Source organism: Macaca mulatta, chromosome 12 (genome assembly GCF_049350105.2).
Source record: "Macaca mulatta isolate MMU2019108-1 chromosome 12, T2T-MMU8v2.0, whole genome shotgun sequence".
In the NCBI taxonomy this organism is placed as follows: Eukaryota; Metazoa; Chordata; class Mammalia; order Primates; family Cercopithecidae; genus Macaca; species Macaca mulatta.
The window spans coordinates 95432697-95450405 of record NC_133417.1 but is presented as its reverse complement, the minus strand read 5'-3'; the positions used below and the strand labels follow the sequence as shown (position 1 = coordinate 95450405).

General features: G+C 39.0%; 1 protein-coding gene across 2 annotated transcripts in view; it reads right to left on the bottom strand.

Annotated features, from left to right (window-relative positions):
• The window catches only part of MFSD6 (major facilitator superfamily domain containing 6), an 87503-nt gene that overhangs the window by 57452 nt on the left and 12342 nt on the right, over positions 1-17709 (bottom strand). Inside the window, exon 2 of one of the 2 annotated variants that reach the window (XM_015110501.3) lies at positions 178-1768. In XM_015110501.3, coding sequence (XP_014965987.3) covers positions 178-1715 — 1538 coding nt within the window. In that variant the 5' untranslated portion in view covers positions 1716-1768. 2 annotated transcript variants of the gene reach the window in all.

Here is a 17709-nt window from a genome sequence, read left to right as displayed (position 1 = left end):
TGACTTCCTTTCCTTTGTTTCTATTTTAAGGAGGAAGAGAAACAGAAATCCCCATTTCCACTCCAACCCTATCCTCAACACAAATTATAATACCTTAAAATGTAGTAAAAGGAACTATAAACTATAAAAAGATAAAGTTCAATTGCTGAGGGGCAGCAATTGTAAGCATATTCTTACCTGATGTGGCCGATCAATTCAATAAGCTTGTGACTAAAAAAATATGCTGTCAGCTCAGACACATGACTCAGGACTGAACAGACCCCAAAGAGGGTTGTAGTTCCATTCAGGTCTTCCAAATGCCAGTAGAGAAAGGTGAACACGAAGCCATATCCAAAACCCATGAACCAAGCCACAAACAGCACTGAGCCGTACTGCACGCTGCACAGCAGCTTGATTAAGTCCCAAAAGCTGAAGGCCTGCGAGTGGCTTGTGGTGGTTGGTGTCTCCTCAGAGGACTCTGTGGAGTTGTTCCTTTCCACCTGCGGAATCTCCACCTCTTTCCCTTTAGAATCATTGTTTTTGAAATGGTTGTACCGGAACCGGAACTGAGTAGCAACGATCAAGGCCATGGTCATGAGAACGCCGAAGACGATGAAGACGATCTGGTAATTCCTGTACTCAGGGGGCTTACACCCCTTTCCATCGATGAGCACTTCGATGTGGGTGTAGTCAATCCCGATGCCCACGGAGAGCATCGCCAGGCCCCAGCCCAGGGAGCCCCACATGCGCTGCAACCCATAGCGATCTCTGTGTTTTCCCAGATACTGGAGTGTCACTGTGTCTACGATTGTGACAGAAGAGGCACTGAAAAATTCTCCTATTATGACAACTACCAAGATCACCAAGAATATAGCTTCAACTTCTTGCTGATCATAAACAAGCATGACTTGGTCAGAAGGTAAAGATTTGGTGGTGGTAACAATAACAGTGGTTGTCTCCTTGGTTACACTTCCTGGGGGGACAACAGGGGTTGCTGTGCTTGAGTTCAAAGTCAAGTCCATCATACGGTTAGTAATCTCATCTGTCTGGGGCTGCAGAGTGGGTTCACTGTTCATGTTTAGAGCTGTTGGCAAAGTAACAGTGTCCGAGACATTGAGCCCTGTTTCCAAAAGCAGGTTTCTTTCCTCACGCATTTTTGGTGATATGGTGAGGAAAGAGGTAAAGGAAGAATTTGTTGGCAGGATAGTTAACTGGTGACTTGCATTGGTGGGATGAGCTGTTGGGGGAATCTTTGGTACACATCTCAAGGTAGCAGGTTTGACAAATCCAATGCCCAAGTTGAATAAAACCCAACACAAAAGAGAAAAGAGGAGGACAATTTTGCCTTTTTTAAAGCGATCTGCAACTACACCCCAAAAGGGGGCACTGCAGAATTCAATGAAGTAGCGAATACCTACTAGTAGTCCACTCTGGCTTGGAGACATTCCCAGCTGTTTGTAATACACAGGCAAAAGGGGATAGAGAGAGCCATAGGCAGAGTAAAAGAAAAAATAAAAGACCTTGGAAATTAGAAGATCATTGTTTATCTTAACACAATGTTTCTCTATCCAGTCTATTTCCTCCTCAGGAATAGCAGATGTTTCTGTGGAGGAAGGTGTTTCATTCGAAGGTGGTTCTGGTTCCCTGGAAATACCATTAAAGGGATCTGCAAGCACATACTTTCTCTTCTGTTCCTCTTCATCATCCGTTAAAATAGCAACTTTATCATCTGCCATGGCTTACCACCACCATCAGCAAGTTTACAACCTTCGGAATTTGTACTGTTGATCTGTAAAGTAAAATTTAAAAGATGGCTTAGTAATGAAAATCATAACATGTAGACCGGGCGCGGTGGCTCACGCCTGTAATCCCAGCACTTTGGGAGGCCGAGGAGGGCAGATCATGAGGTCAGGAGATTGAGACCATCCTGGCTACCACGGTGAAACCCCATCTCTACTAAAAATACAAAAAATTAGCCAGGCCTGGTGGTGGGCGCCTGTAGTCCCAGCTACTCAGGAGGCTGAGGCAGGAGAATGGCATGAACCCGGGAGGCGGAGCTTGCAGTGAGCAGAGATGGTGCCACTGCACTCCAGCCTGGGTGACAGATCGAGATTCTGTCTCAAAAAAAAAAAAAAAAAAAGAAAAAAAAAGAAAAGAAAATCATAACATGTAAACATAGAACTTCATCTTGCAGGAAATTAAGCAGTTACAAACTAAAATAGTAATTGCAAGAGAGCATTCTCCATCATTTATCACTTGCAGCCACACAATACTTACTGGTAAGGAAAATAGCATTTAAAAAAAATTGAATACTCTTTGTGGCCACTGACTGACTAATTACATCTTCCAATGGCAGGTTTACAGCTCAGATTCATTCCCAGTCTTTTCACTGATTCCAAGGGAAAATGTACAAATAATAGGGATTATGTCTAAACCAAATACAGACAGTTGAAAATAAACACTGTTTATAGTTTCTTGATTTTACTGTTCAAACAAATCTACTGCATTACGAAGTCTAGGATTCTTTAGAAAATAAAGGTAGCAAAAACATTCTGTTTCTAAGGAAAAATAGGTTGCACTTAACTACAACCACAAATGTAATGAGAAAGAGGAAGCCAATGGCACTGTTGCAACTATAGTGCTCACTGGAGCCATGACAAAGACATCCTGGTAATGAAGTAGTCTTCACATTGCATATATTATGTACAGTTCTCCAGACGTGCTTTATAGGTAGCAATTTTAAAAAATGGCAAGAAAAAAGAGCAGATAATACTTATTGAGCACTCTGTACCAGATAACATTAAAAGATCTTTAAATGTATACATTCATATTGATCATAATAGCCCTATTATCTTGTCCATTTTACAGATGAGAAGAATGAGGCATGGCAGGTTTAACTATTAAGAGGCAGTGCCAGGATCTGAACCCTGATATTATGGCTTCAGGACACATGCTGTCTACAACGGTAGTCCCCAACCATTTTGGCACCAGGGACTGGTTTCATGGAAGACAATTTTTCCTCAGATGGGGAGAGGAGGTTGGTTTTGGGATGAACTGCTCCACCTCAGATCACCAGGGTGATTCTTAGGTTCTGATAAGGAGCATACAAACTACATCCCTCACATGCACAGTTGACAATAGCGTTCATGCTCCTGTGCAAATCTAATGCCTCTACTGATATGACAGGAGGCAGAGCTCATGTGACAATGCGTGCTGGCCCGCTCTTGCTGTGCAGCCCAATTCCTAACAGGCCACGGAGTGCTAGGGTCCATAGCCCGGGGGTTGGGGAACCCTGCTCTAAGACACACTAAACTAAAAAAATAACACATTTTAGATAAGACGCCAGTAAACCTTTTTGAGAAACAGTGCTTTGGCCGGGCACAGTGGCTTACATCTGTAATCCCAGCACTTTGGGAGGCTGAAGGGGCGGATCATGAGTTCAGGAGATTGAGACCATCCTGGCCAACATGGTGAAACTCCGTTTCTACAAAAAGTACAAAAATTAGCTGGGCCTGGTGGCGCGCCTGTAGTCCCAACTACTTGGGAGGCTGAGGCAGGAGAATCGCTTGAACCCAGGAGGCAGAGGATGCAGTGAGGAGAGATTGGGCCACTATACTCCAGCCTGGCGACAGAGCAAGACTCAGTCTCAAAAAAAAAAAAAAAGAAACGTTTTTCATGTAAGAGATTAGCAATATATATTTCTATAAATTTATAGGAACTGTGCCACCATCCCCATCAGATTTTCCCTTTCTTCTATTAAAGATTGAATGATTAAAGAGTCAAAAGATCTTGTGTGCATCAAGAATTATGTTGGAACATATTCTGATGGTAGGAGGTATATACATTAAATATGTGTTAATTCCTTTCACCTTCTTTTCTTTCTTTTTTCTTTTTTGAGAAACAGGGTCTTACTCTGTCACCCAGGCTAGAGTGCAGTGGTGTAATTATGGCACTGCAGACTCAACCTCCTGGTCTCAAGCAATCCTCCCACCTTAGCCTCCTTAGTAGCTAGGACTACAGACGCATGCTACCATGCCCAGCTAATTTTTGTAGAGATGGGGTTTTTGCCATGTTGCCCAGGCTGTTCTCCAACTTCTGGGCTCAAGTGATCCTCCTGCCTCAGCCTCCCAAAGTGCTGGGATTACAGGAGTAAGCCACTGCACCCACCTCCTTTTACTTTCTTTACTAGAGAAAAGTATCAATTTCACTTACCACCCCTTGGAATAGATCTTGCTCTTTCTTTTCCCAAAATGAATAACATTCTGAAAAATCTTCTACAATTATGCTTGCAAGCATTTTTTAATCTCTACAAAGCTCCTAGGTAGACAATGGAAACACAACTTAAGGAGACCTATGTAAGGAGTCAATTTATCTGTTATCCCCAAAAGCCAGATGTCAATGTAGCTGTAAGCTTTGAAAATGTTCATGTGGGTTTTTTAGGTTAAAAAAAATTTTAACTGAAGGCCAGGTGCGGTAGCTCACGCCTGTAATCCCAGCACTTTGGGAGGCCAAGATGGGGCAGATCACGAGTTCAGGAGATCGAGACCATCCAGGCTAACACGGTGAAACTCTGTCTCCACTGAAAATACAAAAAATTAGCCAGGCGTGGTGGTGGGCACCTGTAGTCCCAGCTACTCTGGAGGCTGAGGCAGGACAATGGCGTGAACCCAGGAGGCGGAGCTTGCAGTGAGCCAAGATCGTGCCACTGCACTCCAGCCTGGGCGACTCAAAAAAAAAAAAAAAAAAAAAAAAAAAAAAAAATTAACTGAAGTGAAATTCACATAACACAAAATTAACCATTTTTAAAGTAAACAATTCAGTGGCATTTACTATATTCACAATGTATATGGCCACCACCTCTATCTAGTTTCCAAATCAGGTTTTTCTTAATAGTGAAAGGAAAACATTTTTTTCCTCCTAGAAAACATGAAGGAAAAGCAAAATCCAATCTTTTGCTGCTTAGCTATAAATGACCTTCTTCAATGTTCTATACCTATTTTTCCTTCATCATTAGTGCCTTCATCTATCCAACTCAGCGGCTCCAATTCTATTTTATCATCTGAAAAGAACAAATAATTTGCCCTCAAATCTATTTTCTAAATTAATTTAATTCATGAGCTCAAAATTGAAAGAAACATTTCTTGTGTTTCAAATGTATAAAATTATATGATACTTCTGGGTAAAGAGAGCAGATTAAACACATGTAGTTTGAATCCTTCCCTGAACCCACTAAAATGACAATAAACACACATACACACAAACATACACACACACTGTAAAAGTCATAATTCAAGCTAGAAAAATTAAAGAGCACATAATAGCAATAAAACTAAATTCTGGAAAGCAGAAAGTAAACAATTGGTAAAAGACTTGGTAGATCTGAGAAGACTAAAACCTTGGTTGATTATAGGGAAAGCCAAGAACTAATGAAATTTACTACTCAGAATCCCTCAAAGGCTCATAAGTTAGCTATATTTATCTGCAAGTAAGAGAAAGAATGTATGTGTGAATAAGTGAGTGAGTGAGTGAGAGAGAGGGAGAGAGTGGGGGGCGGTGGCGGGGGTTGGGGAGGTGCTCAAATAGAGCAGACTGAAAGTCTAAACCCCAAACAAATGCAGGTTATTTTCCTCTGGAAAGTAAAACACAGAGGTTTTGGCCAGTTGCACTGGCTCACTCCTGTAATTCGAGCACTTTGGGAGGTTGAGGTGGGTGGATCATTTGAGGTCAGGAGTTCGAGACCAGCCTGGCCAACTTGGCAAAATCCTGTCTCTACTAAAAATACAAAAATTAGCCAGGCCTGGTGGCAGGCGTCTGTAATTCCAGCTACTTGAGAGGCTGACGCAAGAGAATCACTTGAACCCAGGAGCCGGAGGTTGCAGTGAGCCGAGGATCGTGCGACTGCATTCTCCAGCCTGGGTAACAAAAACAAACAAACAAGAAACACAGAGGTTTTCTGGCCATACAGCACCAAGCAGAGTTGTAAGCGGTGCCATGCTGAAAGCAGGGCATCAAGTGAACATACACATCCTGGATTCTGAGCCTTGGCCCCTTTCCCCATCCTACTTTCCTCAGGAGGTTCCCAGAGGCTGGCAAAACTTCCATCCTCTAGGCAGGAAAGTTGAAGGCTCTTCTCTAGAGAATCTCGTTAGCCTAAGAGGAATGACCTCTAGATGCTTACACTGAAGCCTCTCCAACTAAACAACACAACCTAATGACCCGACACAGGAGCTCAGAGTTATCAAGATCTTCCACTAAATATGAGTAATTACCAAGGATTATAAGACATTTGAGGAAAGTCTGTTACATGAAAAACAGAACCAAAACAAGAAACACTATCAGTCCAGAGAAATCAGAAGCCAAGTAAAAAGGAAAATACTTTTTAATATATTCTTAGTATCTTCAGAAATAAGAGAAAATCATGCAACTATGAAACAATACCAGAATAATACATATTTTTAAAGAAGAAGTAGTATGGGCAGATAAAAGGAATGCTTGAATAAAAAGCTCTGGAATTTATAAGTATTATAGCATAAATGCAAAATTAAGAGATGATATGAAAGACAAATTTGAGGCAATTTCTTAGGAAAATGAAGAACAAGAGCAACAATAAACAGATATATGTATCTCACATCACATGCAAAAATCAATTCCAGATAGATTGTAGATTTAAAAGTAAAAGATTAAATAAGACAGCTTTTAGAAGAAAACATAGAAAAATATCTTAAAGACTTATAGATAGGAAAATATTTACTAAATAAGACACAGAGTATACTAAACATTAAGGAAGAAAAAATAATTGAACTACATTAAAATTAAGAATTTCCAGCTGGGCGCAGTAGCTCATGCCTGTAATCTCAGCACTTTAGGAGGATCACCTGAGATCAGGAGTTCAAAACCTGCCTGGCCAATGTGATGAAACCCCATCTTTACTAAAAAATACAAAAATTAGCCAGGCAAGGTGGCGGGTGCCTGTAATCCCAGCTTCTTGGGAGGCTGAGGCAGGAGAATCACTTGAACCCCAGAGGTGGTTGCAGTGAGCTGAGATTGCGCCACTGTACTCTGTTGTCCAGCCTGGGCCAGCCTGGGCCAGCCTGGGCAACACAGCGACACTCCATCTCAAAAAAACAAAAAGAAAAAAAAAAGAATTTCTGTTCATAAGCACCATTAAAGATTGAAATGGCAAGTCAAAGAGTGGGAGAAGATATTTTGGTGATATATATATATATATAACAAAATAATGTATCCAGATACACAAAAATTTATTATTTAAAATCAATAGAAAAAAAATCAGTAGGAAAATATCAGGCAACCCAATAGGAAAAATAAGGGAAAAGCTTGAACAGGCACCTCACAAAAGGAGCCTATACAAATGGCCAATAAATATGTAAAAAGATGTTCAACTTGATAAATCACCAGTGAAAGCATTAAAACCAGAATACAATAATGTAATATACTCTAAAAATGGCTAAAATAAAAAAGATTGAGCCCGGGCATGGTGGCTCACACCTGAAATCCCAGCACTTTGAGAGGCCGAGGGAGGCAGATCACTTGAGGCCAGGAGTTCGAGACCAGCCTGGCCAACGTGGCAAAACCCCATCTCTATTAAAAAATACAAAAAAATTAGCTGGGCATGGTGGCAGATGCCTGTAATCCCAGCTACTCGGGGGGCTGAGGCAGGAGAATCACTTGAACCCAGGAAGCAGAGGTTGCAGTGAGCTGAGATAGTGCCACTGCCCTCCAGCATGGGCGAAAGAGCGTAACTCTGTCTCAATAAATAAATAAACAAATAAATAAATAAATAAGCATCTCTAAATGTCTGAGTGCCAACATGACACTCAAAGGAAATGCACATTGTAGCATTTTGGATTTTTGGATTTAGAAGGCTGATCGTAAGTATAAAACAAATATTCTAAAATTAGAAAAAATCCTAAATCCAAAATACTCCTGTTCCCAAGCATTTTAAATAAAGGATGCTCAACCTGTAATATCAAAAGTTGATGAGGATGTGGAGCATTAGAACTCTCACAGATTGCTGGTGGGACTGTAAATTGATACACTACTTTAAAAACTGGAAATAGCTACTAATCTTGAGTGTAACACCCTATGATAACCAAAAGACATATATGTTCGCTGAAAGACATCTATAAACATATTCATTGCAGAATAATTTTAATGGCTCAAAACTGGGAGCAGTTACATAAGCAGATACATAAATTGTAGATTTTCCATCCAAAGATACTGTACAACAAAAGATCACTGAGCACATGATTCTGCTTATGGAAAAACAATAAGCAGGCAAAACTAAGTTATGGTATTAAAAGTGGTAGACATGGCAGGGCACAGTGGCTCACACCTGTAATCCCAGTACTTTGGAAGGCTGAGGTGGATCACCTGAGGTCAGGAGTTCAAGACCAGTGTGATCAACATGGTGAAACCCCATCTCTACTAAAAATACAAAAATTAGCTGGGCGTGGTAGCAAGCACCTGTAATCCCAGCTACTCAGGAGGCTGAGACAGGAGAATCGCTTGAACCCAGGAGGTGGAGGTGGAGGTTGCAGTGAGCCAAGATTGTACCATTGCACTCCAGCATGGGTGACAAGAGTGAAACTCTGTCTCAAAAAAAAAAAAAAAAAAAAAGTCGTAGACTTCTCTTCCAAGAAGATGGAGTAGACACAATTTTCTCTATCGCTTCTGCTAAGTACAACTAAAACCTATAGACAATAATATTTAAAGTAAACATAGAAGACTCTGAAAGATAGACAAAAAAAGGCAGACCAGCTACGGACCTTGGTACGCAAGGAAAAACACAGGTATGAGTGGAGCTGAAGAACCAAGAAATACCGATGGGTGCAGATGGGTGCAAACAAAAAGCCCCAACAAGTGTCTGCTCTCTCTATCTAATGAACCAGGAAAGGGGCAGTCTAGAAAGTCAGAAAACTTTAGATAATAACTTCTACTGCAGCCAAATACCACAGAAAAAATGACCATAACCCTATTCCCACTCCTGCCCACACCATCAAAGGCTGAGCGGGGAGCCTAGAATTCTGCCCTTACCAGGCTATAATGGGAAACCCCCAATCCCTCAACTGAGGTGGGATCAGAGAAGATAAAGGAGCAAGGACTTTCATCCCTGCTAGGCAGTAATGAGGCCACAGTATCAGTGGAGATTACATGGGGAGCCTGGACTGCCAACTCACCTGTTGATAACAAGGCACCCTTACCTTTCCCCACTGGGGTAATGTCAGGAGTTAGAGAATTGGGACTTTTACTACTGGCCAGCAATAAGGAGGTCCACCCCTCACTCTCAATGGGTGTCACTGAAGGCCATGTGAGGAGGCCTACTGGAGAGCTGAAATGTCCATCTCCACTTCACAGTAACAAAAAGTCTTTCACCTTCAGGTATCCAGAGAGGCTGAGTGAGGAACTTGGACTTCTACCTCCAGCTGGCAGTAATAAGGCAGCATCCTCCCCTCTCTTGCCAGAGCAGTTTCAGAAAAAGTCAGCTAAAGCAGAAGGTCTAAATAAGATCCACAGTCTCATAAAATAATACCCAAAATGTCTTGCTTTCAATCAAAAATCATACATCACACCAAGAACCAGGAAGATCTCAAATTGAATGGAGAAAGACAATCAATGGATGCCAACACTGAGATGACAGGAATGACATCCATTTTAAAAACAACCATCATTTGGAAATAACAGACACTGGGGACTCCAAAAATGAGGAGAATGGAAAGGGGATGAGGGCTGAAAAAATGCCTGTTGTGTACAATGTTCAATATTTGGGTGATGGGTACACTAGAAGCCCAATCCCCGCCACTACACAATATACCCATGTAACAAACATGCATTGTGCCTCCTGAATTTGAAATATTTTTTAAAAGCCATCCTAAAAATGCTTAAATAGGCAATTATAAACATGCTTGAAACAAAATCAAAAAATAGAAAGTCTCAGCAAAGAAATGTAAGAAAAAAATGGAAAACTTAGAACTGGAAAATACAATAACCAAATAAATCTTAATGGATGCACTTAATAGCAGAATGGAGGGGACAGAGGGATTAATGAGTGAATTGGGATACAGAACAATAAGCATTACACAATCTGAACAGAGAGAAAATAAACTGAAAGAGGCTTAAGGACCTATGAGACTGTAACTAAAGATCTAATGTTCATGTCATCATAGTTCTGGAAGGTGAGGAGAAAAAAAGGGGGTGAAAAAGTTGTCAAAGAAGTAAAGGCTGAAAACTTCTCAAACTGGCAAAAGACATAAACCTACAGATTCCAGGAACTGAGCAATCCCAACAGGATAAACCTAAAACAAAATACCCACACCAAAACATATCATAGTCAAACTTCTGAAAACTAAAGGCAAGGAAAAAAATTTTGAAAGCAGAGAGACACAACGTACTGATGGGAGAAAAACAATTGAAATGATAGCAGATTTCTGAGAAACCACAGATACCAGAAGTGGCACAATTTTTTTTAAGTGCTAAAAGAAAAGAATTGTTAATGCAAAATACTATGTCCAGAAAAAAGACTGTCCAAAAAAACAGAAAACCACTAATATCCCTGGTAAATCTAAATACAAGAACCCTTAAGAAAATAATTAGAAAAGAGAATTTAGCAACATATAAAAAGAATTATACACCATGACCAAGTGTGGTTGATTCCAGAAATACAAGGCTGATGCAATATTTGAAAGTCAGTCAATTCAATCTACCATGTTAATAAGCTAAAGAAGAAAAATTACTTGAGCTTACCAATCAATACAGAAAAACATTTGATAAAATTAAATATTCATTTAGATAATAACTTCAACTGCAGCCAAATACCACAGAAAAAGTCTCAGAAAATAGGTTCTGAGATAAAAATCTCAGAAAAATAGGAACAGAGGGGAATGTTCTCAGTTTGATAAAGATCACCTACGGAAATCCATGGGTAACACTGCACTCCATGGTGAAAGACTGAATGCTTTTTCTCTAAGATAGGGAACAAGGCAAGACTGTCTGTTCTCATCATTCTTATGCAATACAATGCTGGAAGTTCTCACCAGTGCAATAGGAAATAAAAGAAAACAAAAGACGTACAGATCAAAAACGAAGAAACTGTCCCTATTTGCAGTTAACATGACTAGGTAGAAAATCCCAAGAAACCTATAAATAAACTTCTAGAACTAATAAGTGAGTTCAGCAAGTTCACAGGATACAAGATAAACATACAATAATTAATTGTATTTCTATATGCTAGCAATGAACACAAGGACACCAAAATTATAACACCATTTACAACTGCTTAAAAAAGAAACACTTGGGTATAAATTTAAAAAATGTGTAAAAGGCCTTATGCTGAAAACCATAAAATGCTGATGAAAGAAATCAAAGAGCTAAATAAATGGATCCATGTTTATGAATTTCAGTTCTCCTCAAATTGATATACAGGTTTAACACAACTCCTATCAAAATCTCAGCAACATATTTTTGTAGATATAGACAAGATTTTAAAATTTATACAGAAAAGGAAAGAAATGAATAGCTAAAGCAGTTTTGAAAAAGATTATATAGCTATGCATTAATTAAGACCGTGTGGTATTAGCAGAAGGACAGACACACAGATCAGTGTAACAGAATAGAGAACCCAGAACAAATCCACACAAATATGCCAACTATTTTTAAACAAAGATGCAAAAACAATTCAATGGTGGAAAGGTAACCTTTCAACAAATGGTGCTGAGGTATTAGACATCCATGGGCAAAAAACTGAACCTCGGCCAGGCATGGTGGCTCACGCCTGTAATCCTAGCACTTCGGTGGCCAAGGCAGGCGGATCACCTGAGGTCAGAAGTTCAAGACCAGCCTGACCAACATGGAGAAACCCCGTCTCTACTAAAAATACAAAATTAGTTGGGCATGGTAGCAGGCGCCTGTAATCCCAGCTACTTAGGAGGCTGAGGCAGGAGAATCACTTGAACCTGGGAGGCAGAGGTTGCAGTGAGCCGAGATAGAGCCACTGCACTCCAGCCTGGGCAATAAGAGTGAAACTGCGTCTGAAAAAAAATAAATAAATAATGAACCTCAACCTAAGTCTTACACCTTATACAAATATTAACTCAAAATGGATCATTAACTTAACTATACAATTTGAAACTATAAAACATTTAGAAAAAAAAAATAAGAAAATCTTTAGCCTCTAGTGCTAGGCAGAGTTTCTAGACTTAACACCAGTAACATGATCCATAAAAGGAAAAACTAATGTTAGACTTCATTAAAATTTAAAACTTTTGCTCTACAAAAGCCCCTGCAAAGAGGATGAAAACACAAGCTACAGACTGTGAGAAAATACTTGGAAACCACAAATCCAGTGAAGGATTCGTTTCTAGAATACATAAAGAATTCTCCAAACTCAACAAACAATCCAATTAGAAAATGGACAAAAGACATAAAGAGACATTTCACTGAAGAGGATAGACAGGATATATAGATGCATAGATACAAATGAAAAGATGTTCAACATCATTAATGATTAGGGAAATGTAAATTAAAACCATGATGCTATATCACCACACGTCTATAAGAACTGTTAAAATAAAAATAGGAATAACACTGAATTCTGATAAGGAGGCACAACTACCAAATTACTCATACACTGTGGGTGGGGATGTAAAATCGTACACCCCTCTAGAAAGCAGTTTAGCAGTTTCTTATAAAACTAAATACATGATTACAATACAACCCAGTAATTATACTTCTGGGAATTTATTCCAGATAAATGAAAACTTATTTTCACACAGAATCCCGTGCATAAATGTTTACAGCAGCTTTCTTCATAATAGCCAAAAAGTGGAGACAACCCAAAAGCTCTTCAAAGGACGGAAGGACTAAACAAATTGTACTACAGCTTGACTATGGGATATTACGCAGCAATAAAAAGGAGCAAATGACTGATACATGCAATAATCTGGATAAATTTCCAGATAATTATAAAGAATGAAAAAATCCTATCTCAAAACATTACATACTGTATGATTCTATTCATATAACATTCTTGAAATGACAAAATCATTGAAATAGAGACAGACAGGTGATTGCCAGGAATTCACTAGAGAGTGGGGACAGCAGGGAAGTAGAGGTGGCTATAGAAGGGCAACATGAGGGACCTTGGTGGCGACAGAGAGAAATATTCTGTATCTTGACTGCCTCAATGTCAGTTGTGCTATTGTGCTATAGTTTTGCAAGATGTTATCACTGGGGAAAAGTCAGGGGGTACAGGATACATAGGACATGGCTCTGTTAATTTCTAACGACTATATGTGAATCCACAATGATCTCAAAATAAAGTTTAATTAAAAGAAGTTAGGATAGGGGTTACCCTTAAGGGATACAGTGACTAGAAGGAATTTTGGGGTGCTGATAACATATTTTATCTAGGGCTTTATTTCATGACGTGTTCACTTTGTAAAAACTCAATGAACTATAGTATTCTACAACAAAAGAACTTAATATGAAGAAAAAAGAGATGAAAATAGGAGAAAAAAATTAGACAGATACAGCATCTCCCAGGAAGTCGAACATCTAGAAAATAATAACTCCAAGAAGGAAAAACAGAAAAAAATTAAGGGAAGAAAACTTTAAAATTTCAAGAAAATGCCTCAAAACTGAAAGATAAGAGTTGTCTAAGTGAAATGACCCACCTAGTACCTAACACAATGGATAAAAGTAGACACAAGACAAAGCACATCATCAACATTTCAGAATACCAGGATAAACGAATTACCTTACAAACTTTCAAAGAATAAAATATTTCACATAATAAGGATCAGGAATGAGAATGGCTTCAGATATCTCAACAACATCACAATCTATATGTAGCCAAATTATTACTTGAGTTTATGGGTGAAATAAAGACATTTTACGCATTCAATTTCTCACAAAATTTATCTCTTATGTACCCTTTCTCAGGTTGTGTTCCACCAGAACAAAAGGATAAATCAAGCAAAAGACAGACATGGGATATACGAAATAAGAGATCTAACATGGGAGAGAAGCAATGGGAATACAGGGATGACAGAACTGGAGATCCCAGGATGACAGCTTTGTACCAGACACAAGGGCAACCAGTGTAGTGGGAACAGGACTGAAGGTTTCAGGAGAGACCGTCAGGAAAATGACACTGGTAGAATGCCAATACACCTGAAAGTCCTAAGAGGAAATTTAGATGGCTGGTGAAACATTCAGGGATGAATAACTGATAAATACAGAGAAAGTTAAATAGAACACTACAAGAAAACAGAGTTGCACAGAAAAAGAAAAAAAAATGCAGTTTACTGCATGTCTCTGTTATGATTACACAATCATACAAATGCAAACATGAATACTGAACTAACCAAAATTGCCTTATAGCTACGTTGGAAAGTCAAAGTAATGAGAAAGCTGGACTTTCTCATTAGAGAGTCAGGAGCAGAAGAGAGAGTTAACTCGGTTTCTTGCATAGTGGGAAGACACTAGACGTTATCTAGTGTCTTTAAATAAAATTAAAGTCAAGAAGTACAGATACAAGAATTTTATTTAAAGACATACAGGTGATAATCCTACTACTTTGGGAGGCCAAGGCAAGAGGATCAATTGAGGTCAGGAATTCAAAACCAGTCTGGGCAACATAGCGAGATCCCATCTCTAAAAAAAAAATTTTTTTTTTAAGTTAGTTGGGTATGGTGGTACATGCTTGCAGTCCTAGCTACCTGGGAGGCTGAGGTGCCCAGGACACAGTGAGCTATGATCATACCACTGCACTCAGCCTGGGGCGAGACATGTCTCAAATAAATAGACAGGTGAATATCAAAATAATTGCAGAAAAAGTAGTTGCCTCTGGGAGGAGAAATAAAAAGAGCACAGAAGTCTGTTTTTTGTTTTGGTTTGTAATAAACCTTGTAAACATGTTCATTTTTTTTAACTTCATACATCTATAACTCTCATTTTAAAAATGAAAACTAAGAAAGAAATATGCAGTCATGTGAGTTTTGTCTTTACAAATGACATTAAAGCCAAATACTAACACCCTTCTATCACTAACTAAATATTTTTCAGAGTTGTACAGAATGTCTGACTGTATCAATTCTAATTAGGGGCCTTAGAGTGGACTTTAATTAATTATTCTACACAAATCATCTGCTGAATCTTTACCAGGTAGATCAGAGAAGGACACAAAGTCCTCTTTAACAGGCATAATTTCCTGAATTGTCCAAGTGATGATGAAGAACTGATGCCCATGTGCTGATTCAAAAATGGAAATATCTTACATTAAAATATTGATGTAAACCTTGATGAGTGACTTTCTCCCAAAATATTCTTTCCTCTCCACCTTATGCAAATGATTTTTTAGTATCATAAGGTTACACAAGGCTTCTCTGGTTACATAAGTCCAGATGTTAAGTAGTTCTCACAGTATCAACAAATTCAAAGTCGTTATGGAAATGTTTCTGTAATGCCATTCAGTATCTCATATATAAATGTCATACTCAGTAACTTTTATATGAATTTCAAATATCAAAAGACAAACAAAAACTGTTTAAATCCAGGACATTATTTTTTTTTACTCAATATGTTCAGGTCATACTTAGATTTTGGTGAAAAGGAACCAAATCATGGAGAAATCACATTATAAACACAGTTATGAAATAAAGCATAATAAATAAAGTGTAACCACAGGATCAGGGACAAAAAGAAACCAAAAACAAGTATATCCCAATGTAGAGCATCTTTGGTTGAAGTGGATTATATTTAATTTGTCATAAGGAATGACAGAACAAATACAAAGAGTAGTAAAAATATTTATATGCTGGATGAGACAATCTGTTTATAAAGTGAAAGGAGATTTTGTTTATTGAGAGGTTGATATGGACTGAATGTCTGCAGCCCCTCCAAAATTAGTAAGTTGAAGCCCTAAACCCCAGTATGATGGTATTTGGAGGTAGCCACATTTGGAGGTAATTAGGTTGAGAAGAGGTCATGAGATAGGACCTTTCTGATGGAATTAATGCCCTTATAAGAGGAGGCAACTCTCTCTCTACCCACATAGCAAGAAGGCGGCTATCTGGTAGCCAGGAAGAGGGCCCTCAACAGGAACAGGGCCTACTAATGTTGGACTTCTCAGTCTCCAGAACTGTGAGAAATAAACTGTGGTTCAAGCAACCCTGTCTATATATGGTATTTTGTTATAGCAGCCTGAGCAAACTAAGACAGTGAGCAATGAACATGAATCAATTCAGTTAATATTTTGTTTTTAATGTCTGAGTCTTAACATTAAAAAAAAAAAACTTGAAAACACAGAGTTAAGAAGACATTTCTAATTATATACACAATTAACTTATGATCTTCTCTGGGAAATATTCTCTATTGCAGGTTTGCAGTTAATCCTAATCCGATAAGGAAGGCTTTGTTTACTTTTTAGGAAAGCAGAAGTCTTCTCACTTAGAACAGTCTAATGATAGTAATCAATACCACTATTGTGAAAATATAACACAGACTTCTAAAACCTGGAAAGCTATCGTACCAGTACCTACACTGAGTCATTCAAACAGCAGGTACTTCTGAATTATTGATGAGAGGCAATGAAATCATTCTTTTTAAAACTGATAGCTTTCTTCATTATGTATTTAAATCAAAACTGCTCATATATCGAGTTATCCACAAATATATGAGAGTATGAAAACGGATTCAACTTTTGAAGAAAGAAACCCTGAGATCAAATACATTATTTGGAATAATTGCCAAATGTTAGGTTTACAAACAAGATGAGAATGTGTGCTATAACATAGCAGTGATATAATTATCAGTGATGGAGAGCAAACAATCCCTGGATACCACAAAAGGGACACTCTTCCTTGTGCCGTGGCCTTCATAACTCAGTGTTGCCTAGTGACGAGGACTGAAGCTGCAAAGCAGGGAAATTGACTTCTCAAACCCTTGCAGCTAGCTCTGTCTTGTCAACTGTTATTGGCCAACATTCTCAATGCCTTTGGGAAACGTGAGTCCCAGAGCTGGACTCTTAACTACTGCTGCAATTATGACCAGTATAGACATAGGGAAACCACTGCAAAAGAGCATTAGAATCTAGATATTCACACACCACACTTGAACATTCAGTTCAACCCCCAGCTTCTTCTGGGATAGAGCTTCTTCCAGAGATACAGTGTACAAGGTCAATTCCCATAGATCTTTATTTTTCCATCAGGATTGCTTTAGCGTCTGCTAGACATTTAGCCAATGTCATGAAAAATATATATAAGGTTAGTTTTATAACAGTCACATAGGCTACAAGGGCACTGGTCTGTGCAAAGATGAATGACTATTTTGGAATCTTCCTTTTCCTTTCAGAGTATTTTGACATGGTTCCTTTATGGCAAAGCCAAATGATGAAAGAAACAAAACTAGTCTGAGTCCTGTCAGCCCAGTTTCCAGCTTCAGCCCTCCAGGCACTCAGCACTGCCCACGAGCTCCCCAGAGCTGCTACTAGCAGCATTCCATTGGGATTGAAACTCCTCCCAGCAACTAAAGCCTGGCACCCTTGTCATTCTTTTTTTTTCCTTTTTGTTTTTAGACAGGGTCTCCTTCTGTCCCCCAGGCTGGAGTGCAGTGGCACAATCACAGCTCACCACAGCCTCAACCTCCTGGACTCAAGTGATCCTCCCACCTTAGCCTCCCAAGTAGCTGGGACTATTGGCATACACCACCACA